This window comes from Eriocheir sinensis, chromosome 5 (assembly GCF_024679095.1).
Source record: "Eriocheir sinensis breed Jianghai 21 chromosome 5, ASM2467909v1, whole genome shotgun sequence".
NCBI classification, from domain to species: Eukaryota; Metazoa; Arthropoda; class Malacostraca; order Decapoda; family Varunidae; genus Eriocheir; species Eriocheir sinensis.
In genome coordinates, this window is record NC_066513.1 from 19,320,197 (window position 1) to 19,345,720 (window position 25,524).

General features: G+C 43.4%; 3 protein-coding genes across 5 annotated transcripts in view; 1 reads left to right on the forward strand and 2 right to left on the reverse strand.

The window, feature by feature from the left end:
* Positions 1-1,576, reverse strand: part of LOC126984835 (nascent polypeptide-associated complex subunit alpha, muscle-specific form-like) — an 89,586-nt gene extending 88,010 nt beyond the window's left edge. The window contains exon 1 of one of the 2 annotated variants that reach the window (XM_050839046.1): positions 1,435-1,576. The gene's annotated coding sequence lies outside the window, so the exon portion shown is untranslated. The remainder of the gene's footprint in view (positions 1-1,434) is intronic. The other variant, XM_050839045.1, reaches the window with a different exon arrangement.
* A 2,005-nt stretch (positions 1,577-3,581) lies between these two features.
* Positions 3,582-19,046, reverse strand: LOC126984847 (nicalin-like). The gene is made up of 12 exons (XM_050839049.1): positions 17,570-19,046; positions 15,087-15,277; positions 14,202-14,346; positions 13,858-13,952; positions 13,436-13,519; positions 12,662-12,814; positions 12,357-12,521; positions 10,474-10,617; positions 10,164-10,313; positions 9,533-9,654; positions 9,134-9,311; positions 3,582-8,519 (listed from the first exon to the last, which is right to left on the reverse strand). Exons 1-12 carry the CDS (start codon positions 17,733-17,735, stop codon positions 8,454-8,456), a joined length of 1,659 nt encoding a protein of 552 aa, XP_050695006.1. The 5' UTR covers positions 17,736-19,046; the 3' UTR covers positions 3,582-8,453.
* Positions 19,047-22,018: 2,972 nt separating this feature from the next.
* The window catches only part of LOC126984857 (globin-like), a 60,163-nt gene continuing 56,657 nt past the window's right edge, over positions 22,019-25,524 (forward strand). For both annotated transcript variants that reach the window (XM_050839123.1, XM_050839101.1), the window contains exon 1: positions 22,019-22,562. The gene's annotated coding sequence lies outside the window, so the exon portion shown is untranslated. The remainder of the gene's footprint in view (positions 22,563-25,524) is intronic.

The window sequence follows — 25,524 nt, forward strand, 5'->3', positions numbered from 1 at the left end:
GTGTGTGTGTTGGCATGTGATATTTTTGCGGCCCACATTTGACTTTTACTATTACTTTTATTATTATTATTATTATTATTATTATTATTATTATTATTATTATTATTATTATTGCTATTGCCTTTACTGCATCCACTAATTGCATATCACTGGTTTTCACATAATTAACACTATTCAAGATAACTGTGAGAGATTGACAGATAGATAGATATAGATAGATAGAGAGAGGGAAAGAAAGAGAGGGTGAGGGAGAGAGACAATCAAAATAGTAGTAACAAAAGCATAAAAGTAAATCATTGTGACAGGCGTATTTAAAAGAGGAAAAAGTATATGTGAAAATAAAAACGACACACACACACACACACATTAACGGTGGCAATATCGTCGTGTCAACACACAAACAAACAAACTGGCGAACAAACAGAAGCCAGCAAGGGATATAACAAGGGCAGGAAGGTTGCGGTGGAGGGACTGACTCTCTCTCTCTCTCTCTCTCTCTCTCTCTCTCTCTCTCTCTCTCTCTCTCTCTCACACACACACACACACACACACAGACACACAAACGCCGGCGGGTTGGGAGTCCGCAACAAAATTTCATTGGAAAGTTAGAGAGAGAGAGAGAGAGAGAGAGAGAGAGAGAGAGAGAGAGTTGGGCAAGTCAGATCAGGTATAGTGAGAGGAACACTCTCTCTCTCTCTCTCTCTCTCTCTCTCTCTCTCGTGAAGGATCCCCCTCTCTCCTTACTTTGGGGGAGAGTGGAGTGAGGGGGGAGAGGAGGGAGTGACAGGAGGAGGAGGGGGAGGATGAGGATGATGATGAGGAGGAGGGGGTGAAGGAGGTGGGGGAGGAGAGGAGGTGGGGGAGGAGGAAGAGGAGGAGTAAAAAGAGTGGTAGAAAGATATTTACTCTTCGTTGATAATCTTGTTACGTAACCATTAACTTTACACACACACACACACACACACACACACCACGCCCAGCACCAACACGACGCACACACAGACACACACACACACACACACACGCACACACACGAGAAGGTATCTAGGTAACGAAAAAGTCCACGCTCAGAAGATGTTCAACTAATGGACGAACAAATAAACACACAGACATGATTATATAAACACCAAAATAATGCATAAATAAATACTAATAATACGAGTCTAATTATATTTACATAACCAAACAGCCTCTGAGGACAAGCATCTTACGCTCCTCTGACACGCGTCGCTACAGAGAGCACAAAAAACATTCACGTTGACAGAAATGACGCCAATTAAGAGAGGAGAGAAAAGAAAAACAAACATCCTTTTACACTTGTTACGGACGCACGCATGAGCCCCGTTAATTGTCTACGGCTCCTAGGCTCGTCACCGTCACACCTGCCCGCGCGAACAAAAGCCTGCCGGAGAACAAAGGGTTGCCTCGTCTCACCTGAGCTTGTTACAGGAGGGACAGAGGAGAGCGCCAGCTGGTACGTGCACTCACTCCCACCGCTCCAGCCACACTGCCTGGGCCGCCTGCCTCCCGAATGTGGTGTCGACGGCGAGACTCGAGAGCGCCAGCAGCCCAACCCTAACATGCCCCCTCCCCCCTTTCCCTCCCCTTCCTCCCCCATCACCCTCCCTGTCTCTCTCTCTCCCTCCCCCCCATTTCCCTTCGTCTCTTCTCTTTTACTCGCTCTACCCTTTCATCTCCCTGTATCTCCTCTCCCTAAGCTTCCTCCCTCCCCATCTCCCTCTGCCTCGCTCCACCTTCCCTCTCTCTCTCCCTCCCCCCCATTTCCCTTCGTCTCTTCTCTTTTACTCGCTTTACCCTTTCATCTCCCTGTATCTCCTCTCCCTAAGCTTCCTCCCTCCCCATCTCCCTCTACCTCGCTCCCCCTTCCCTCTCTATCTCTCCCTCTTCGTACTCCCCCTTACCCTCCCCTTCCTCCCCCATCACCCTCCCTGTCTCTCTCTCTCTCTCTCTCTCTTCCTCTTTCATCTCCCTCTATCTCCTCTCCCTATGCTTCCTCCTCTCCTCCCCCCATCTCCCTCTACCTCGCTCCCCCTTCCCCCTCTCTCTCCCTCCCTCTTACTCCACCTCCTTCTCCCATAGTTCCCCTCCTCTCTTCTCTCGTACTCTTCTTTCCTTTTCATCTCCTTAAACTCACCTCTTCTCTCCTCCCCATTCACCTCCCTTTATCTCCCCTCTTCTCATCTCTCCCAATGCATCCTCTCCCATTCTCCCTTCTCCCCTATCTCCTGGTTGCCCCCATCCTTCCCTCCCTTCTGCCATGCTTACCCTTCCCCCTCCGCCCCTCCTTCCCTCTCGCCATGCCTCCCCCTCCCCCCCGTCGCCGCGAAAGGCATTAAAGTATTACACATCCTAATTAACTTCCATGTACCACTGACCCGGCGACTCTTTGATCACTTCGTCCCCGGGAGATGCTATTCACGTACCGATCTCCTGTTTATCTTCGTCTTGCCCCGCACGCACACACACACACACACACACACACACGAAAATGCTCTCGTTTCCCCCCCCCCCCCCCCCCATCACTCTCGTCCCTGTTCCACTTCCACGACCACCACGACTCACCCACATTAATGAATAGCATGCGTCCTAAGAATTTTTGAGTGGAGAGGAGGAGGAGGAGGAGGAGACCAAGGAAAGGAAGAGGGCCAGGAGGACGGGGTTATGACAAGAGTACGGGGGTTGGGGAGGAGGCGGAGGAGACCAAGGAGAAAGAAGACCAAGAGCACGGCGTTTGGACCAAGAGGATGGGAGGAGGAGGAGGAGGAGGCGTAGCAGTATTTTTGAATCCTTTAATGGAATCTAAACTCTGGGTAAATCCGCAATGCTTCCGCGGGATCACCATTATCAAGTCAACGGTGGAGGACGGTTTTCTGTCCCCCCCCCCCCTCTCTCTCTCTCCGTTCACGTTTGGTTTCCTTCTCTCGGGATTAAATTTTCGTTGGTAATTTGGTGAGCAACTAAAAGCCTTATTTCCTGTCCTGGATGAACTAATAATAAAGCAGTCGTGGTATGGTGGTATTATTATTATTATTATTATTATTATTATTATTAGTAGTAGTAGTAGTAGTAGTAGTAGTAGTAGTAGTAGCAATAGTTATTTTCAGATGAGTCAACCCCGAGTGGAGGAGGCCGAGGGTACACGAACAAGAGACAATACCGAGTGGAGAAAGCCAAAGGGACACTCGCAAAGCTCATGGGTTGAATAAGTAGATGACTCTTGCCGTGAGGTGCAGGATGGAAAAAAGGTTTGCATGGAGACTTATTCAGGGCTCCCCGTTGTTGGCCTCGGTGGGTGAGGCGACGCCCACCCCCCTCCCCACTGTGTGCCCCTATTGATTGTTTGATAGATAACTGGATAATTAGATAATAAAGAAGTAATAGTAGTAGAGGTGTAACGTATACCTGAAGTTTCCACTCTTTTCTGGCAACACCGGCGCTTCTTCCCCACCCCCCCCTCACACTCACCGATCATCAATAAAAACCCGCGAAAAAGTAAAGCACTTAAAAATTACTCGGCGCGAAATGAAGAAAGTTTGAGGCCCGGTAAATAATGCAACACATACCAAGAGAAATCATTTATTCATTTCTCTATTCCAGTCGGCGGAAACGAGCGAGAAAAAAAAATCATGACGCTGGAACAGATTTAAAGACCAACAATATATACAAGCACAGCAGCAGGATGGATAGACAGAGGCAGGTCGGTGCAAGAGACACACACGGAGACTCTATGCCCATCTCTCCCTTAAGAGTTAAAAAATTACAGAGAAGCAGAAAAATACTCCCGACCGAGCCACACACAGGAGGGAAGGAGAGGCGAGGCGGCTGTCCCTCGCCTCTCCGTTTCCTCTGACGAAGCATTTCCGTAGCATAGGGTGTGTTCGCCAGTTAGTACGCACGCTTCCAATTAGTACGCACGTCAAGGGGGAATGAAAAATACTCTGGTGGGAGGGGGATTTTTCTAAAGGTTTAAGACAGAAATGCTATCAAAGTAACAAATGCTTTTTTTTTTTTCAAACCTCGGCTGTTTTCCAAGCTTTATCTATTTATTTTTTATACGCGTACTAACCGGGAAGATGCGTACAAAATGGTGGTCATACCCTACTAAGGCAAAGACAACATTACGGGACGCTGGAAGGCCTCGCACACGCCAACGGAAGTCTGTCAGTAACGTAAAACCAGTCGACAACGAAAACCACTCCTTCCATGCGAACGAAAATTTCCGAGCCAGTCAAGAATCATGAACCGCGAAACCGAAGCACTTGTATGGCACCCGTTTCGTCCGCACACCGAAGCGCTGAGTCTTTAGCTTAGGTTTCCCGAGTTCATGACCCTCTAGGTCCATGGAGGGTCATGACTTTTTGTACGTAGACACAATGGGCCGTTTCTTCTTGTCCATTGCCCAGCCTCACCGTAATAAATACTCTGAAATTTAGGAACCGAAACTTGTGAGGCTTCACGAATCTGAGTCTCAGGTTGACGGAAAAGTACCGTATGCGATACTCATCGGGAGCTACGCAGTCGACTGTAGTGACCACTCGGCGAAAAAGTAGAAGCATCTTCACCCTGTGCTTGTGACTGGACTTGTGGTGTGTGGTGGTGTTGTTTCAGTAGGGTGTGATGACCTTTGTGGTGTGTTGCTTTAATATTTACATCATATTGGGACGACCTCTGAGTAAGCATCTCCACAGTGGCGTCAGTTTCTGGGGGGCAGGGAAGGCAATCCCCATTTTTGTATACGTAAAAACAGCAAAAATGGCAATATAAAACAGGAGTACTGAAATCGGAATTTTAGATCCTTAGAATTCACCCATAAATTTCAAATTACTTTCTTCTCAAAAATGTTATGGGAGCATAACCCCGACCCCCCTAGCATTGCTTCGTGCCAATGGCTTCACTTACAAAAAAAAAAAAAGTCAGGTTTTCCTGACCTACCCCTTACTTTAAAAAACAAATGACATGCCTGCTCCACACACTGCCTATGAACTGACTGTGTCAGTGGCATTGTTGCAGCAATGAATAATGTTGGCTAATCTCGTGTTGTGTGTTGTGCATGTTTTGTTACATGGAAATTGGAATAATTTCTATGAAAAATGTGACATAGCTTTGAGAAAACATATGTTTGTGTGCCTTCAAAATTCTATGAAGACATTCCAATATTTGCTGGACAAAACTGCAAGGTTTGAGAGGGTTTAGTGTGTGAAGAAACTTTTGGCTGAGTGTTTGCTGGATACTTTCAGTACACTTGGTGGGGAAACAAAGTCTTCGGCACACTCCCTGCGGCAGCACAAATGTTTGGCTCGTGGCTGGACGCCACGTCACACCCTAAATGTTCTGGTATGTAGTTGTAAGTGTTGAATAATTGTAATAATATAAAAAAAAAATGACAAAATGATGTGTGTGATACTGCAGATCCAGAGTAAGAGCACTTAAGTTAATCATTAGGCTTAATGTGTGGTGGTGGTGGTGGTGGAAGAGTCTGGCAAGTTGCCGGAGTGGTGTCTGAAAATTTTGTGATGTTTCAGTGCAACAGCTGTCATCATATTGCCTGGTGAGCATCGTGTTTCTTGCCACGACCTTAATGATTACAAAAACTATTTCAATATGTCACTGATGTATACGTACTATACTTTGACAAGTTGATGTTAAAAAACACGATTACACTGGTCAACCCAATGTTGTAAACTCACTTTAGTATTAGCAGTCTTAAGACATCAGATGTTTCTTGTTTCCTGCCTACATTGCACAGTATCTGGTATAAGCATGGCTTAACTTATTTTAATATCTTTTTGTACTCATGAGCAAAATGAAAATAAATGAACGAGTATATCAACTGGTGGCTGCTGTGGTAACAAATGTCGCATATCTTCCACTTGTTTGAAATACTATGCCTGCAATAATGCATACTTGCTTTTACTGTGAAAAAATCAATATTTATAATCAACTTTAAAAGGCTTAAGAAACACTAGTTTAGTGCTTGACATAATTTTCAATCATCCATACACAGGCTAGACAAAAATCAAGCACTTGTGACTATCAGGCAATTGAAATTTTCTAATTAAACTTGAAATATAAAATGAAGGAACCCTAAATATCTATTTGTATTTAGTATAGATATTCATGAGTGAATGTTGTGGTATTCACTAATCTGTATGTTATCTGTTACACTTCCAATAATACTGTTATAGTCCTTGAGGCAATAACAAGTGCAATTTGGCCTTATAATATTTCAAAGCTTTAGGTGTCCTAATGCTCCTGATGTCCATTGCACACACCATTGTCCAACAAGCTAAAGGGACTGATTGGGTGGTATGTGGTCATGGAGCAACAACTGCCTTGGGCATATTGACAGACGAAGAGAAAACCAGTAGCATTAACAGTAACATCGAACTTTTCACAGTTTGGCAAGATTTTGTTTCTTGTGGTCCAGCCCAACATCTTGGATCATATTTGGGGAGACAATAAGAATTATTGAACCCATGTCTATTTACGGTCACTGATTTTCCAACAAGCCACGAATTCCAGTGTTCCTTAACAGTGAAGTTTTCAGTCACTGTTATTTCTATGGATAAACAGACATCCCCAAGGTATGCTGCCATTTTGACCAGCATCCCCGACACTCTTAGATAGTATGCCTTAAAAAGAGTAATAAACACTCATTACAAAAGCTGCACTTAGTTTGAAGCAACATGACTATATGCACGTTACTGAACATCACTCGAAGCATCAACCTCAAGTGACAGATAACCTCACTCCCACGAGCTAGGTGTCTCTGTCTCGATGGTTAGGCGTACTTAGAGCAAACCAACATTAAAATTATTTTCAAATGAAGCCTGAACACACTCCTTTACCTTTAATCTAGTACACACAATGAATACAAATTCAATTTAATTTCTTATAGATGTAGATGTATGCCTCAAAGTCTTACACACCTATATCAAGATTTTGTTCTATGACCATAATGAAACAGTCAGGATTATGATCCCACATGAATTTGTACTAAGCCTCTTCTTCCGATACATTCATGGTCCCTGAATTTTGTCACTTCTATCTCCTTTCTTTTCTCTCCAGCTTGATCAAATGTTATGAATTGCACTAGTAATTGTATATGCTTAACTACAGAACAAGAATTTCACCAAACAATACATTAAAAGTCTTGCATAGTACATCACCATTGTCATTATTATACAATACACTTACTCCCTTTAAGTGCGTAGGCCAGTAATGACTCACCGGTCACTCACTCTTCAAAGGAGTCCAGGAAAATAGGATGATTGTAACCATAGCAATGCAGCAACTGGTGTGAAAACATTCTATTGGAACTTAGAATACCTTGTAAATCATTGCCTGAGGTACCCATTTGATGACTAATTCTTCATTATTCTTGCATGTCATTCCATTCACAAGACCCAAAGAATTTAATATTATGTTATCATTGCTGCAAGACATACAGACTAATCTTTGTACAACAAGCATTGTGTTTAGAGTTATTATATGGGGCTGCAGTTAATTTCTCCATAAAAAAAATGCTTTCTGGATTGCTGACCACACCTTTTTTTATATTCCAAATTAATTCACTAACTTTATACAACAATGTGTCCTCTTCAAATCTTGACTATAAATTTCCATGGAACACAGTGAAACCCACTTGATTGCCATTCATCATGTGTCTTAAAAATGAGATAGTCATAAAATGAGCTAATATGAGTGAAAATGGAATTACAGAGAAGGAAAAGGAAGGTACGACAAGAAGCTGTATAAAAAGTAAATAAAGCAAAGATAGGAAGAAATAAAAAGGATAGTTTGAGATAGCATAATTGGAAATAAAATTGAGGAATAGGATGTGAACTAGGGTTTTAACTTCGTGGTAGACAACAGAGCCAAGGGGTGAAGATCACACTTCTTACTGGTTATTAAGTAAATAATCCTGATCCTCTTGAGAGAATGACTTTAAGCTATGGATTTTTTTCATTGAGTAAAAACTGTTTGTGTATTTATGCAGCCAACATATGTCATCAACAACACACAAATGAGACCAGTCAGGTTCAAGTACTGTCAACACACACACACACACACACACACACACACACACCAGCCACAGCCTTTCCACACTCATCTTACTCCTCTACAATACATAACATGAGCAACATAAAGAACAAGAATTCTAGACATCTGTGTTGGATCCCGGCCCTTAGCAAGAGAATACACATATCTGGAGTCACATAGTGGTAAGAATGTAAAATGTTGAGAAGTAATGACAATAAAAAGTATATTAACTACGTGTCTCAATACGAACAAAACTCATCAGCAAACAACCCTGGACTTAGTGAACAATATATCACAATTTGTACAAAATACTGGTTACAGGTTTTGTTGACACATTTCAGGGACTTTGTAAGCATTACCTTAGTCAGTGTTCAGGGCAGCACTGACTCCTAGTGGGCCTTTGTCTTCTGTGGGGATGCCAGGCGCACCATCATGGCATAGATTTTAGGGAAGTACTGCAAGGCAATAAGGGGCAAATATTATTGTTTTAAGCTCTCCCTGATAGTGGGCAAGGGATAGATTTCTGGATTTGCAAATAATTAAATTAGCAAATACTACCATTGATACCTTATAAATTACCATAATGAAGACCTATCCCCAAGCAGCCCTAACTAGGCTTCCCTCAAATAAATGATATAGTTTGCTACTCAAGGATTATGAAAATTTTACATCTAAAACTTTTCTGTCTTGAGGATCCCGAGACCAATGAACAGATGGATAACCAAAGGAATGGAGTGGCAACCCAGATATTGAGAAATCAGGGCAGACAATGATGCACATGGACAGATGAAATTAGAGCATTTGCCAAAAAAGGATGGAGTACATTAATATCAGACAGAGAGGTGAACATTTGCAAAGGTCTTTGTTCTGCAGAGGACTAGAAATTTCTGATGATGATGATGAATGCTTGTATAAGTTTAAAATAATATATATAAACCCTGCCACCAGGCTTCAGATCATAATAAATGTTCACCTGGCTGAAAGCCTACAGAAGTCTACTTCATTCCATTATCTCATACTACTGAAAATTTTCCTCTATAAGTAAGCAGAGAGGGTAACAAACACTAACCTGAAGGAAGACATAGATCAGCCCCAGGTACGCCAAGATGCCCAGAGTCAGCAGGAAGTCAAAGGCGGCGGGTTTGACGGCATATGCCGCCATGGTCGCTTTGGTCACATCGTAGAAGGCCCACTCAGGGTCACGCTTGTCTGCCTTGAGGTAGGTGACTCGCGCCTCATTGGTGTATCTGAAGGTGGCATGGGTGGAGGGTTAAGGGTGGACAGTAGGTTTTGTGATGGTAAAACAAACCTAAACCTCCCTCTCAATAAAGTATGAGGTTATGGGTAAATAGTGCATGGTTGCATGATTGCAATACAAATCTAAACCTCTCTCTTCAGTGAGAAAGCATGAGATTTGGCACTTTAACTGGTATTCCATGTGTCAATCTATATTTAGGCTGAGTTTTACCTGGTGAGAATCTGATGGAGGGTGGAAACCAAAGGACTATTCTTCCCAGACAACAACTGTGGTGAGCGCGGCTGAGAGGTGACTAGCTCCAGCCATGACTTGATGCTCTTCTCCGTCACTGCCTGCAATTAAATATCAAGCCATCAGTAAGTGTAACTAAAAAGTAAGCTTTACAAATAAATACAAATTACATTCTGAGTCATTTGAGACCTCAGAGATCATGGTCCAAAATGTAGCAACTTAATTTTTGTTGTGCTGATGATCCTTCTGGGAACAGAATGCAAGAACCTAAGTAAAACATGGGTAAGATGGGATGCCCTTAAATGTTGCCCACAGCAATATGACCAGTTGTAACCCTCTTGCTTTATATCTCACTTTCCATTACACTTTCTCAATTTACTTGGCTACTGATGCTCCTACTTGTCAGTAGCTCTTTACCTGACTTAGCAAAGTCTATTATACTATGGGCTGTTATCCAATAAAGGCTTTTACAAAAACATTTTCAACAATAATAGTAAATTAGAATAAATAATCTTTTCATTAATAATGCATGGGTTTGCTTGAGTAATGGAGAGCTCCCTTATTCAAGAATTTGATGATTAAAGGTAAATAATCAGTAGCTGACACGCACCAGACCGTTATCAAAAATGCCATCAACGGAGGTGTTGTAGATATGGCGCAGGAGGGCTGAGGCAATGACTGCTGTGTTGCGGGTGAGTGCTCCCACGTCAATAGTGTCTGGGGTGTCTAAGATACTGCCCCTCTCACCACCCCTGGGGCCCTGTGGACATCAAAAGGTTATAGAAACATGAGACACTCTACGTACCAATAATACAAAAATGCATACTCAGAGAAACAAACCTATCAAAAATAAATCACACTCAACGACCAAGACCTGTACCAGTAAAATAGAGACATATGGTAAAGGAGACATGAAGCACCTGCAGCCTGGAGAGTGTGAAGGCCGGGAGTCTCCTCATGCTGTATTTCTCGTGTTCCCAGGCCTGAGTGTCCTCCTGCAGATTGATCTTCCGGTGCACCATGTCCACCACGAGCCCAGCCTTTGTCCCCTCCTCCTCCAGGGCCTGTCAATGGTGGAATGTTTTGATGTTTTAATTTTAATACACTCATTTCAAGATCAAGTAAAAAAAAAATGTCTTCAAGCTAATTTATGCACATTTTCTGTTGAAGTGAAAGTCTCAAACTTTTGCAAACACATATCCATAAACTGGACCAAATCTGGGATATACAGCATGTATCTGGACAGTGTTGGGACTGATTGTAAATCAGTCGAAGATATGGTTTATTCATAGATACAAATTTGGTATGAGTCTGCACTGTATAAATCTAAAACAGGCTGCCTGCTTCTCACATCCTTCCTGAACCCTCATTGGTGTAGGGCAAGACGAATACAGCAGCTCATTGGTTGAGATTTTTCAAATCATATAGACACACACAGAGAATAGTAAAATTAACTTAAAATTAGACAACAGTTTAGATTTCTGTTCACAAGATGCAATTTATAACCTATTCACTCAAAACTAACTTTCCTGATGCACATGGCGCACCTTGTACTTTTTTGTTCCATGCTTTATTTACAACCGTCATCCACACTGTCACCACCTCGCCCTCTAGGTCTCCCCCAATTAGTTTGATTTATGGAGGGTTTACTGTAGCAATAAATGCTTGTAAAAATCAGACATATACAAATTCTTATATGAAAAATCTGTGGAGTCTCTGACCAGAGTTGTTTGATTTAAATCAAGTTGATTTAAATCACAGATTTAAAGCAGGATTTAAATCAAATGATTTTTTTTAAATCATTGATTTAAATCAAGCTTTATATTATTTTTTTTTTAATGTCATTGATTTAAATCTTGATCTTATTGCTGAGCAACAACATAGAATGGAGAAATAAACAAAGAATACACTCTAACTTTGATATCAATATCTTCCCTGTCAACTTCACAAAATTTATTCCTGAGCTGGTTAGATCATTATATATATCTTCCATCAGCCACACATGGTCCATCTAGTGTCCTGGAGCAAAACAAGACACTGACCGCCTTTCTGACGGTATCTTGCTGAGGCAGAGTGATGGTTTCAAAAGTATTTTACATTAACAACATGAAGCACATGTTTTTTTGTGTTGCCAATTTCCAAATCATGAGCCAGTACATTTAGAATGTGTGCAGTGCATCCATGGGTTAGCAACTTCAGTTCATTTGCTTGTTGTAACTGTCTTCTCATCTTGTTGACATTGGCTGCATTAGATGCATAAGTCTGTCCTCATAATTATAGCAAGTTTCTCACCCCTTGGATCTTTTTTTTTCTTTTTATGCCTCCATGGTCTAGTGGTTACCATGCCTTGCTACGAATCCGCGGCCCTGGGTTCGAATCCTGACCTGGGCAGTCAGCGTGCCGCTCACCCAGCTGCTCATCCTCCCTTTCAGGCAGGTTGATAAATGGGTACCTGGGGAAACCTGGGGAAGGTAAACTGTCATAACCCAGATGTCATGCTGACCTTGTCCTGGGGTGATGGGTTCTTCCCACCAATGGCTCAAGGGCCAGTGCCAGAGATGAGCACAGCGGCCACACTCAGCTGTAGCGTATGCCCCCATCTGTACTCTTTTGGCTGGTCCAAGCCAATTGGTAACGCAAGCAACTGTTTTATAGTGCCGCCATCTTGCTTGAGTAATCCATTTTTTTTAAAATAAAAAATCAACAACCCTGTCTCAGACTGAAGCAATTATTTTCTTATTTTAATGAGATCTATGAAGAATCTAAATTCAATGAAATATTGTTCATTGTAAAGTGCTGTCACCTGGTAGAAGTGGTATCCTGGGGAGGTCTCCTTGGGCCTCTTGGACACGTGTAGCCTGAGTGAATCGCCGCTGCCCAGGGTGTCTAGGCACAGACTGTAGTGAGTCTCTGAGAGCAATGGAGAGTCAGAGGCATCGAGGTGGTCCTCCAGGAACCTCTTGGAACCCTGATGGAGAAATAAATAGTTCCATACTACAGCTTTTGCAGATAAAATGTAGAGAGGAAGATTTTATCAGATCCTTTTTGGCAGAGAGAGAAAAAGATGACAGCTGAAATAAATAAATAATACTATTTATGATGCCTTACCTGGTAGTTAATGTATCCACCCCCAGAGAGAAGGAAGGCCAGGTTGAGGCGTGGGTGAGTGCGCGGGGAGGCGTAGAGGCGAGAGAGGATGCGGGCCAGCTCCAGCAGCACCACCACACCAGAGCCATTGCTGTCTGCTCCCCATGCCAGCTCCTTAAAAAGAGATAGTTTCTCATCATGCACACCATCAACATTGCAACACACCTCTGCATGCTTTAAACTGCATACAAAGACACATCTTCCTACCTTTCATTGGATGGCCTCAGCACAGCCTTACTTGCTTCACACTACAAAGATATAAAAATCACTGCCTGTTCAACTTTATGCACTTTTAGGACAGGATATGCTGCCAAATGTAATGATTCACACAACTACTGACCTATGTAGATTAGACTATCCAAGAATTCTGATAATATATATTTATCAAATTCATTCAAATATTTGGATCCACTCACATCTTTTTAATTTGCTTTTTGCAAGCATATATTGCATAGGAAAAGGATATTAACAATGAAACTTTCATTTTCAAAGAACTTTGCATCACTAAATACTGTTACTACTACTACTACAGCTACTACTACTGTTGCTGAGCATAGCTGTGGAGCCAAGTATTAAAATGGTGAAGTTGGTTGTTCTAGCTAGGAACCATATTATAACCATCGATGAAGCATCATACAAAAATATTATCATATATGTGCAAATAATGATTTTCTTTTTACAATCTCTCTTGAGAAATAAATATTAAAAAAAGGACAAAACAACGTGCTCCCTTACAGGTGCTGCCCCAAAAGCATCATAGTGCGCCACAATTGCTATCGTTGGCAACTGCTCTTCAACACCATAGCCACTCAGCTTCCCCTGCAAAACAACCACAATAATTGCAAAGAATAGTGCAAAAGTTAGCATAAGTTATTAGCATGTTTTTATTCTTCGTGATCATCATCTGGTTAGGCATCAAGATTAGTCTGTGGAACATGAAGGTAAATGTTGCTGTTTGTTCAACAGCCCCAGTTTTTAAATTCTAATGAGTCTGATAAAAATTACCTCTAAGGACTTTCCCTGAAGAATATAAATAATTAAGCATTTGAAAGGACATATATTTTGTTATAATTTATAAAAATATGAAAAATATGTATGAAAGGAAGAAGAAATTAAAGCCTTAATGAAAAAGATACAGGAAAGGAAGAGCTGCACACCTGTATGTTGGCAATGGTCATGTCTGGAATCAGCTTGGACTGGCTGCCACCCACCACTATCTGGTAGCCGTCAGTGGACAGGGAACTCATCATGGCTGAGGGGAGAAATGAATAAACACCAACCCATTAGAAAGTTGCACAGATGGCTGACTCAAGGGAAAAGAATAGATTGAAAGAAATAACAATGTAGCAACAAGAAGCAACACAGGGTGGCTACAAATACATCAATAACACTTAATTAATAATTTAATATACCTAAAAACTTTGAGAGTAGTACAATCAATCCTTGATAATATGAAAAGTTAACCTACTTCCATCTCTTCCACCACCACCAGTACACCAACCTGCTGCTGCTGAGGTGGCCAAGTCAGTGTTTGTAGCCGTGCGCACTGACTCAAAGATCTGCAGCAGCTCCTGAGTCTCATGGGCAAGGTAGACAGCTAGCTGTGAGTCTGCCTCCAGCATGGCCGCCTCCACTTCTCGCACCAACTGTGGGGGTGCAAACTATGGTGAGACTCCAATGCTTCTATTTATATTTCTAATGCCTCATCCTCTCAAAGAACATCCCCTAAAGCAGATATCTCCGATTCTCTGTGTTTCAGCACTCCCTTGCCACCCATTCAATCCCTCACCTGCTGATTTATTTAACTGGTGGCCAATAACACCAGCAGGCTTCCTTGAAGAATAACAGTTGTCAGCCCCAGTTTGATTAGTTTTACAAGAAGATTCTTTAATACGTATACATAGTGTCAATGATGTATAAATAATGTTGGTGGTGAGATTCTATTGTATGATACAAATTGCAGTGACTCTTGACAGAAAAGAAGTGTCCAAATACTGATAGAAATTTGTTGTGCAACTTTATGCTTCTGTAATTTTCTGGAAATACATCTTTCACCTTAACCTCTTCACTACGAGCTGTCAAATCGCGCGCCCTTCCCATATCCGAGTACTATACCCGAGAAGAAATAAAACACACACTGGCTGAAATGACCATGACGCAGTATACGCGTCACTCGGATATGCTACGAGAGACGAAATGACGCGTATACTGCGTCATCGGATGCAAGGGGTTAACATTACCTAACTGAACTCTTCATGATCTTCTGATTAGGGTAAATATTTTAGCATTGTAGGTAAAGGATGTATATCCCTGTTATTCATTTTTTTTTAGTGACTAATGTTAGCAGTTCCCAGTCAAGACTCCCCTGTGAGCCATACTTATATACCATTTGGTGGTCCTCAGTGAGTGCGGTGAGGTTTGCTGGCAAGAGGATGAGTAATGCAGCGGCGCCCTGGCTCACCACACGATGGTAGTGGCTCGGTGTGAGGTCCACCAGGCGAGCTATCACACAACGTCTTGCCACCGAGCCAGCATCTAAACTCCTCGCCTCTACATTAACCAGGCTGCTGCGGCTCCCTGAGCATGGAGTAAAATAGAAAACATTCCTAAGTTGTTGTAAAGGAAACGTCAGATTATGGAGGTATACAGAGCTTACACAGCAGTAACATGTAAAGTAACGAGTGACTATTTGGACAGTGGTACCCTAACCTAAATAGTAACTTATCTCCACATATACTCAACTCATTTGGCAATCCCACTCATGATAGCCTAGTCCCGGTGACTCCATTCCCCCAGAAGGCTGGGGTAGCTCTGAGTGGAAGCTCATCAATAACACTAAGCAAATCATCATCCCGCTGGAGCTACCCAGCCTGCCAGGGAAAATGGAGTCGCCGGAACTAAGCTATCATAAGTGGCCTTGCCAAATACAGTATAATTAGGCTAAATGTATAGTTTAGCTCTGACACCTCAAAATACCATATACATCTTCATATTATGGTTAAAAGGCAAAAATGCATGATCTTTAACCATAATAGAAAGGTACACACAGACAATAGCATTGTTATGTTAGGTTTGCTTAGATTCTAACCATGTGTGCCTTCGTAAAAAGGTTACAGGACATGTGTTTGAGCCCTTTAACCAAATGAAGCTGCTAAAGATATTTTAAAATGGCAGAGCTAAACTACACATTTACCTTAATAAGTTCAAATCTTAGAATTATGTATTTTGCAAAAAACAGTAATCAGAGTGATGAATAACATTTTGAAAGCTATCCAAGAAAGTACTGACTACCAGAATGATTTAAGTGCTACTGTAGAGTAATTTCCTACACAATATTAACCCCATCAGTGAGTTGGGTGGAATTCTGGAGTTATACCCTGCACAAATTACTCCCCCCATCCCCCAAGAGAGTTGTGTGTGATTCTGGAGTAATTCCCTACACAATATTAGTCATCAGAATAAGTTCAGTGCAATTTTAGAGTAATATTACTCTAAACAATTACCATCAATAATGATCCGACTCGGCTATTGAGTCCATTAGGGCGGGGCCCGTTCAGGAGGTTCCCTGGCCATAGCACTGCCAAATCTTATTGAATGTATGCAGAATACCTGATGCCCAGTTTCAAACAGTACATAGATAACATATGAGGGAGAGAGTGATGTACTGGGGGTGATGCAGCAGCACTCTGAAGAGATTTGGACCCCATCCAAACTGACCATATTTGTGTCGGATTATAATAACCACCAGTACAAAGGGCAGAGCAATAAAGCTTCTCAACGTGACAGAAAATTGGGTGTGATTCTAGAGTAAAACCCTCCACAACCATCAGCGTGAGCTGGGTGTAATTCTAGAGTTAAAAAAACACCTGATTATAGAACAGTCATAAATACTCTCAGCATGACAGAAAGTTGGGTGTAATTCAAGAGATTTGGATAGTAAAAGAGCCAGGTAGGACATGTAGCAATGGTTTTAAGTTAGAGAAATTCAGATTTAACAAAGACATAGGCAAGAATTAATTCACCAATAGAGTGGTGGACGAATGGAACAGGCTTGGGAGCCATGTTGTGGGTGCCAATACCGTAGATACATTCAAGAAGAGGTTAGATAAAGCCATGGATGGTGAAGTAAGGTGGGGTTGAGTGTACAGGAGCTGCCTTGTATAGGCTTGTATAGGTTCTTATGTTCTTAATACCCCCAAACCACCAGAGTGAAGTGGGTGTAGTTCTAGCTACAAAAACCACCAAGGCAAAGAACAGCCATAAATATTCTCAGCATGCCAGAAACTTGGGTGTAATTCTAGAGTAAAACCCTCCACAACCATCAGCGTGAGCCAGGTGTAATTCTAGAGTTAAAAACCACCCGATGAAAGAAGTCATAAATACTCTCAGCATGACAGAAAGTTGGGTGTAATTCTAGAATAAAACCCTCCACAACCATCAGCGTGAGCCGGGTGTAATTCTAGAGTTAAAAACCACCCGATCAAAGAACAGTTGTAAATACTGTGTGTGCCAGAAAATTGGGTGTGATTCTAGAGTAATAACCTCACAATCACAATCATTAGAAAAGCTGGGTGTAATTGTAGAGTTAAAAACCACCCGATACAAGAACAGAGCCGTAAACATTCTCGTGACAAAGTTGTTTGAATTCTAATGTAACACCCCCCAAACCATTAGAGTGAGCTGGGTGTAATTCTAGATACAAAAAACACCCAGTCAAAAGAACAGCACCATACAGCCAGAAAATTGGGTGTGATTCTAGAGTAATACCCCCTAAACCATCAGAGTGAGCTGGGTGTAAGTCTAGAGTTAAAAACCACCAGGGCAAAGTACAGAGCTGCAAAATTCTTAACGTAAAAGAATGAGCCTCACCGTGGGCAGAGCCGTGGAGGTCATACTGCTGCAGGCGGAACACTGTGAACTCAGCGGCAGCATCCACAGGCACAGGGGACAGCAGAAGCAGCAGGGGGAGGGCCACCACCAGGCAGTAAGGCACACTGCTCCTCAACACCTCCACCAACTCCTGGTCTGACCACATCCTGCCAGACCCTCCACTGCACCCTCAGGAAGGACCTCAAGTACCAGGAGAAACCACAGGATTTACTTCAGGGTTACCTGGAGGAAACACAGACTTCGAGGTTTTGCTTCAAGGATGACCAGCGGTTTTCTTCTTCTTCAAGCTTTACTTGAGGAATTACTCGTAGGAAACAGAGCCTCGGGTCCTTCTGTTTCTTCTTCAGGGGTTTTACTTCGGCAGGAATTACAGCCTTCGAGTTCTTGCTTTGAGTGACCAGCAGGAAACACAGCCTCGGGTCGTCTTCTTCCTCCTCTTTTGCTTCTTCTGCTTCTTCAGTTTTTACTTAAGGAATTACTCGTAGCAAGCACAGCCTCGAGTCCTTCCTTTTTCTTCTTCAGGGGTTTTACTTCGGCAGGAATCACTTGGAGGAATTACACCCTTCGAGTTTGTGCTAGTGACCTGCAGGAACCACAGCCTCGAGTCTTCTTCCTCTTCCTCTTCTTCTTTTGCCTCTTCTTCAGTCTTTACTCAAGGAATTACCAGCATCACACACGCCCTCGAATCCTTCTTCTTCCACTTCGATGTTTTAGGGCTTCGACAGGAAGCACACAACCTCCTCTTCACTTCAGGAATTACCAGCAAAATACACCATCTGGAGTCCTTATTTCAGGCAGGATCTCTTCGCATTGGACATTTTTACTTTTACGTGGCTGCAGAAGTTAATTAGGAGGCTCTGTATGGTTAATTCTGATATATAATTGTGTTTCCCGGTGGCTTATCAGATGCTGGCCCCGTGCAGACGAATATATAGAGGGAAGATTATTATGAACACGTATAAGAGGAGAAACAGCACAGCATCAGCAATGGAGCCCTGAGAGTGTCTTAGAGGCCATACTGAGCTATTTGAGACTATTCCTGTGTGGCTTTCCTTCCTTCTAAGTTTGTGGTGGCTTCATTTATTGGTTGCATCTCCACGCTATCAGCTGCTGGTGGTGGTGACCGGCTCTTATGGGGGATTATATTATGACAGAAAGTAACTTGGATAGAGGACTTTGGCATTGGCTAAGAGCAACACTAACTACTCTTGTGTCAGTTAAATAATTATCATCTTTTCCTAGTGAGTTATTTAAGTTTGTGAGTACCTATATTGTGACCTCATTTTATTTTTCTGAGACATGGGGGAGTATATTTTTTGTATACGTCACATAATTATTTCAGTTACATAGACTTCCATAGATAAGCAGGCCACGCAGACTCGTTGTGTCCATAATTGTGCATATATGGTAGAAATCTGAATTGTTAAGACATCATACCATTCGCAATATCCTATCCAACCCCTAAACGTCCACCACAACTTCCAAACCCCAACCCCAAAACCTACACCTCCACCTCATTTCCCCAACTCCCAACCTCAACCCTCATCAACCAACTTCAACATCCACCCCGACCCCTGCAGCGCCCCCAACCTACACCCCAACCTCAAAATCTACACCCCAACTTCAACTCCGCCCTTAACCTCAACCCCAACTCCGCCAACCCCCACCCCAATCCTAAAACCTCAACTTCAGCCCCAAACCTACACCTCAACCCAAAACCAGCACCGCAACCTCAACTCTGCCACCCTCCACCCCAACCCCAAACCTCCACCTCAACCCTAACTTTGTCAACCTCCACTTTACCCCAAACCTCCATCCCAACCAACCCCAAATCCACCATCCTCCATTCAAACTCCCCCAACCCCCCAAACTTACACCCCAACCTCAACTTTCCCAAAAACTTACACCCCAACCTCAACTTCCCCAACTTCGACCCTGACCCTCTACTACTTCCCCCTCTTCTACCCCAACCCTGAAAACCTTAACCTTTACCTTAAGTCTGACAACCTTCACCCAAAGCCCCAATTCAACCCCGCCAATCTCAACTCCTTCAACCTCTACCCCAATTCCCCCCCTTCTACCCCAACCCCCCAACCTTACCTCCCCATCTTCCAACCTCTACCCTCAACCCCCAACTGCAAGCCTCTATTTCCCCCCCCCCCCCAGTGCCACCACCAACCCAAAACTCCAGCATCAGTCCCCAACCCTACCCCCCCTCACCCCCCAACCCTGAGAAGTGACACACACACACACACACACACACACACACACACACATTTATAAGACATCAAAATATAATCCTTTACTCTCTTAAACTGTAATATGCTAGATACTCTTTTTCTTTTTTTTCACACACCAAACTGAAAACAATGCCATCTCGATATGCAGCTGGCAATAAAATAGATAAATAAATAAATAAAAAGATACTTGAAATCCTTAAAACGCAAATAACACATATATATGCCGACTTGCTGCACTTGGGTTAAGATCTCAAAATAGACTTGCTTTAACCTTTCCTTTCTGGCGTTTTAGTACGAATGCCAATAAATGTTTTCTACAGTTGTCTAGTTTTCTCAGTATCGTTTAAAACTTATTCCAATCACTACTTCCTATCACTGACGTCCTCTGACTTGCTATTTTCTAGTTACAAAAACATTCTCCTACATTCTGCATTCTGGTGGTACGTGCAGGCTAGATGCAAAGCACGGAGAATATAGTACTAATATAGTCTCCTTGATGCAAACCGACGTAGCTGGAGGTGTTATGAGGACGAGGACACACTCACAGGTTACGCAGGGGTTAATTTCTGGTCATAACAAGTCAATATACGCAACGTTTAGAAGTCAGAGGCACCAAGGTGATCATGGAGGTACGCGTGCACTCTGGCTGGCCTATGTCTGTCCCGTCGCCACAGTGACTCACCAAAATGACTGATTACGGCGAGTGAGGGCCTGCAGGCGAGGACATACGAGTAATACACCTGTTTACCTTTAGTGCATGGAGTGGGTCAAGTTGCGCTGTGTACGGACTTGGCATAAGAAGTTTATCATCGACCTGTGAATCCCCAAACTGTCATCAGCCATGGAATTAAAGGCAGTATTTTTAAACGTCTCGGCCCCTTAGTTCGCCTGTTTGGAAGGCCTCTCGTAGAAGCTGCTGTTTTTTTCATGAAGTGTTTTGTGATCCTGGTGATAGTTTTACACGACTTCTGCGTCTTGAACGGAAAAAAAACACCAGTGAAAACCAGGTTAATCTTCTCTGTGGTCTTGAGAAATAGCCGTAGTGGAAGCCCGAGACGTCTAAAAATATGGCCCTATAAGAGAGGAGGGAAGAAGTAGGCCTATATCTCATGGGTGGGATAGAGAGAACAGCCTTATTGTTTGATGAGCGGCGCACCTATAGTCAGTGAGTCGTCTACTGAGTCACAAGCCACACCTGTAAGTCAGTAGGGGTGATCGACACATTTTCCTTCCGGCGAGATATGTGAAGCCTATTAGTCACTCTAGGATTTGGGTGACGAGGTACTGAGGAAAGGGTAATGATAATGGGAAAGTAAAGACCATTCCATGAAAGAAGTGTAGTAAGAGTGACAAATCGTCTAAATCTATCACATATTCCCAGTTTGTATTCTCACGCTCAACCCGCAGACGTGAGACTCACTCGAATGTTACGAAATGCTTTCACTTGTATCCTAGACTGTGCGAACGTTCTCAAGGATGGTTCTGAGGCGTTCTTCCAATTCGTATGATGAGGATGGAGTGTGCCTTGGCAAGAAAAGAAAGTTATCGAGCCATTGTTATTGTTTTCCTAACCTATCACTCCCATTTACGCAAGAGAAGTCAGGGAGGGTGCGGACCATGAACTTTCATTAATAAATCGTTTCACTGTGACATCTTTAACATGGCTGGTGGTCAGAACCTCAGCAACTGGGTCACTCAACCGTGTATGTGGCACTCTCTCTCCAGTAAAATTTTCCATCTATAGTGTCAGGTTAGCTGGGTTAAATTCAAAGCTCTTTTTCCAGTAAAATTTTCCATCTATAGTGTCAGGCTCAACAGTTGGCACAAAAGAAAATAAGAAGACTTTAAGAGGTCAATCGGTTACCAGAAAATTTCCTATACTATTAAACCCCAAAATATATACTACAAAGTTAAGAAATGATGTGATAAAAAGTGATACAATACAGGACACACGAGCTTGACTTAATCCCATGAAAACACAAACAAAATAACAAATAGGTAAGAACACACACACACACACACACACACACACACACACACGAGGCTCCCCTGCCAGCCCGCCAGCCAGCCAGCCAACACAGTGCCAGGTCGGGGTCGCGGGCGGGGGCCGGGCCGGGGCGGAGGGTACGGGAGGGGGGCCGGGGCGGGGCGCTTACTCCCTCAGGCTCAGTCACTCACCTGCTCTGCTCCTCCACTAGTGTGCGTCAAGCAGCGTGTCGGGGTGGAGGTGCCGTCGTACCCTTGAGCCCGCCAGCACCACGCTCCTCCTGCCGTATCCCTGAGCACAGGTACCCTCGCTGGCCTGTCCCCACGCCTCGCCTAGTCGGTCATTGCGTGTCGGCGTGCTGGGAGCCTAGTCAGCATCATCACGTACCCTGGACAGTCAAAAGGCCTGAAACAGGAAGCCAGCAAAGTGAGGGGTTGGCCGGTCGCTGCGAGAGAAGAGGGGTTTGGTTGTGGCTGTCAGAGGGGCATGTTTCTCCTCTGAAGACTAATCCTAACTCATCCCTGGCTCATCCCTCACCTATCCCTTCGGCGGACGTGAAATGACGGAGAGTAGGACTGAAACTTTGTAGTGGGGAATCGAAGTGAGGTCTCAAAGGCTTGGGTGGTGTCACGCGGCCACGGAAGGGACTGACAGACACGTATTGGACCATCGGAAGATTTGCTGGCCTCGTCTGTCTCTCTAGAAGTCAACTTTAAAGACCTCCTCGCGTGGGGTGCCCAAGGAGGTGAGTGAGGGAGTGAGGGAGTCCTGGCGCGGAAGTGGAGAGTGAGTGAGAGGGGAACTTTAGCACCGTGTGTGTGTGTGTGTGTGTGTGTGTGTCACGTTGTCTCTATTTGTCTTTCTTTCTCTTCCTCTCTTTTATTATCCTTTTTCTTCTTTTTTACAGTTTTTTATTTCTGCTCTTTATCTCTCTGTCTGTTTCTCTTCTCTTCTTCTCTTTTTAATTATTTCACGTTTATCCCCTTTTTTCTTTCCACAGTGATTTTTTTTCTGCTCTCTCTCTCTCTCTCTCTCTCTCTCTCTCTCTCTCTCTCTCTCTCTCTCTCTCTCTCTCTCTCTCTCCCCGTCAAGTTCGGTCTTTAATCACGATAAGGTCTCCTCATTTTCATTACACTCTGGGCTTCGTGAGGCGGGACTGAGAAACTTTTTATGTAACGTTAATGCGTCTCTCTCTCTCTCTCTCTCTCTCTCTCTCTCTCTCTCTCTCTCTCTCTCTCTCTCTCTCTCTCTCTCTCTCATTCACCTGCCTGCCTGCCTGGGTCGACACAATGGCCCGCATGAAGCCTTTGTCGCCCATTTTTCCCATTGAGACGGATGTGCGGAGGACGATGTTAATTAGAGTGTATTAGCGACGCCCACCACCACCACCACGTCCCTCACCTAGGCCTCTCTCTCTCTCTCTCTCTCTCTCTCTCTCTCTCTCTGTCCTATACATCCTCCTTCACCTTCAAGTACATATTCTCATACATTTTTTCACCTTTCCTAGCACCTGTATTTTTCTTTTGCACACAAACACACACACACACACACACACACACACACACACACACACACACACACACACACACACACACACACACACACGCATCCGTCTTCGCTATCAGCTTCACAATGCCATAAAACCTTTCTCACCTGTCTTCCCACGTGAATCGTTTATTTTTATTTTTTATTTTTTTATGTCTAATGTAATTTCGTAACACCGGAAACTCATTGATCACTCCCCTTGGCTTTTCTGCTCCAGGGTATTTTGTTCCCTTTCCCTCTTCACCTGAACCTGCCCTCTTATTCCCTTACCTGGGCATTTAAACTTTCCCTATTGTACACCTTTTCTCTCTTCTTCACCTCTGCCTCCACCTGATCTTTCTTTCCTTCTTCTATACTCTCACTTTCATCCTTTCTTCTTAACATGTGTCTCTACGTGATATTTCTTTCCCCCTCCATATTCTCACCTGCGCCATAACACTCACACTCGCCCTAAGGTATCCCTGTTGGCCCCTTCTTCACCTTTCCTGAACTCGTTTTTTCTCCCTCTCACCTTCACAAGGACATTTAACCAGTTGCAAGCGGATTTCCTACAGTCAGACCTCACCAAGCTACTGGATTGAAGCAAAAAGTGGCTGTTACAATTCAGTGAAAAAAATGTAAAGTCCTGCACCATGGGAGGGGATATCCAGCACATCAATACCACATGGGAAACACTCCACTATCCACCACAGAGGCAGAGGAAGACCTAGGAGTATAATGTTACCAGGCTACCAGGGAAGGCCAAATCCGTGCCAATCGCAGCGGACGGGTTAAACGCAATACGCATCAAGGTACCCTGCTGTGCCGTCCTCACCTACAAGCAACCACCTGATCTCTGTTTTCTAAGGCCACAGAGATGATTAGTCAGGATCTCATTAGGTGTTTTCCACGTTCATGGGGCAGAGGCTTTGTTGAGTTACCATTAGGCTCATGAAAGTCCCCCTAATTTTGTAAACGAGTCTCTTCAAATGGAGGTAAAGGCTTGAGTCATCCTCGTGCTAAATGAACATCCAAGGACAAACGTTTTATTCGGTCTGTTACATCGCCAAACAGTTTCTCGACGCGTAAATGAGTTATTGTTCTGCAGGTGATTATTACTATTATTTTCTTTTTATTTTATAGACAGTTCTTTTTTCTCTCGATTATTAAGTTGGAGTAGCAAATATCGTAATGTATTTGTTTGTTTACTGTGTGTGTGTGTGTGTGTGTGTGTGTGTGTGTGTGTGTGTGTGGGCGCGAGACCTCTAAGCCGCGGCTCGTCAAGTGAAAATTAGACTAAACCAAGGAAACACATTTGCATATAAAGCGAACCTCCATTTTAAGCAATCTACTCGACGGAGGAGAGAGAGAGAGAGAGAGAGAGAGAGAGAGAGAGAGAGAGAGAGAGAGAGAGAGAGAGAGAGAGGATGGGGGTTCCGCACTTCGTTAAGGGTTGGTAAAGGATGATTGGACCGGGTTGGACTTGACCCAGAAAACTCTATTTCGACCCAGTGTTTCTCCGTTCGCCCTCTCTCTCTCTCTCTCTCTCTCTCTCTCTCTCTCTCTCTCCACACACACACACACACACACACACACACATCCTAATCAGTCAGATCTTTTCACTTCCTTTTTCATTTCCATCCATTCGGCGCTATCTTTCATCTCTCATTTTCCGTCCGTCCTCCCGTCCATCAACCTTTTTTTTTCCTCCAAGATTCTCACGTTTATCTGGCACGAATTCTCTGGAAGTCTTCGTTACATTTTCAAAGGAGAACTTTCAATGATGAGTTTTCTTTTTTCTTCTTCGCTCTTACCTTGCAAAACACGTAACTTTTTCATCAACTTTTTCTTTTCAAACTCAACCTAAAAAAAAAAAATCCATTTCTATTAACGTAAAAGCGAAACAGGCCTTTTCAAAAACCTTCGCGGAGTCTCCCCTAAGATAAAAAAAAAAAAGGAAGCTCTTCACAGAATCCGCAACTCCCCAGGGAAAAACAAAACAAAAAAAAACGCAACTCTTCACAAAACCCGCAAACTCTTCACGCAAAACCCGCAGCCTTACCCGCTCCCCCCTCCCCCCTCACACAAACATCAACAAGGAAATATAATAAAATAAAACAGTAACTTTCTTTTCCTTCCACAAACTCGGGAAGGCCATGCAACCCGGAAGCTTTACCGAGGGA

Excerpts from the sequence above, each read along its gene's own strand:
- LOC126984847 (XM_050839049.1), bottom strand. The coding sequence starts at position 17,735 with ATGTGGTCAGACCAGGAGTTGGTGGAGGTGTTGAGGAGCAGTGTGCCT. Across the intron at positions 12,815-13,435 it reads ATGCTTTTGGGGCAGCACCT|GAGCTGGCATGGGGAGCAGA; the intron begins GTAAGGGAGCAC and ends TCTCTTTTTAAG. Across the intron at positions 12,522-12,661 it reads GTGGATACATTAACTACCAG|GGTTCCAAGAGGTTCCTGGA; the intron begins GTAAGGCATCAT and ends TTTCTCCATCAG.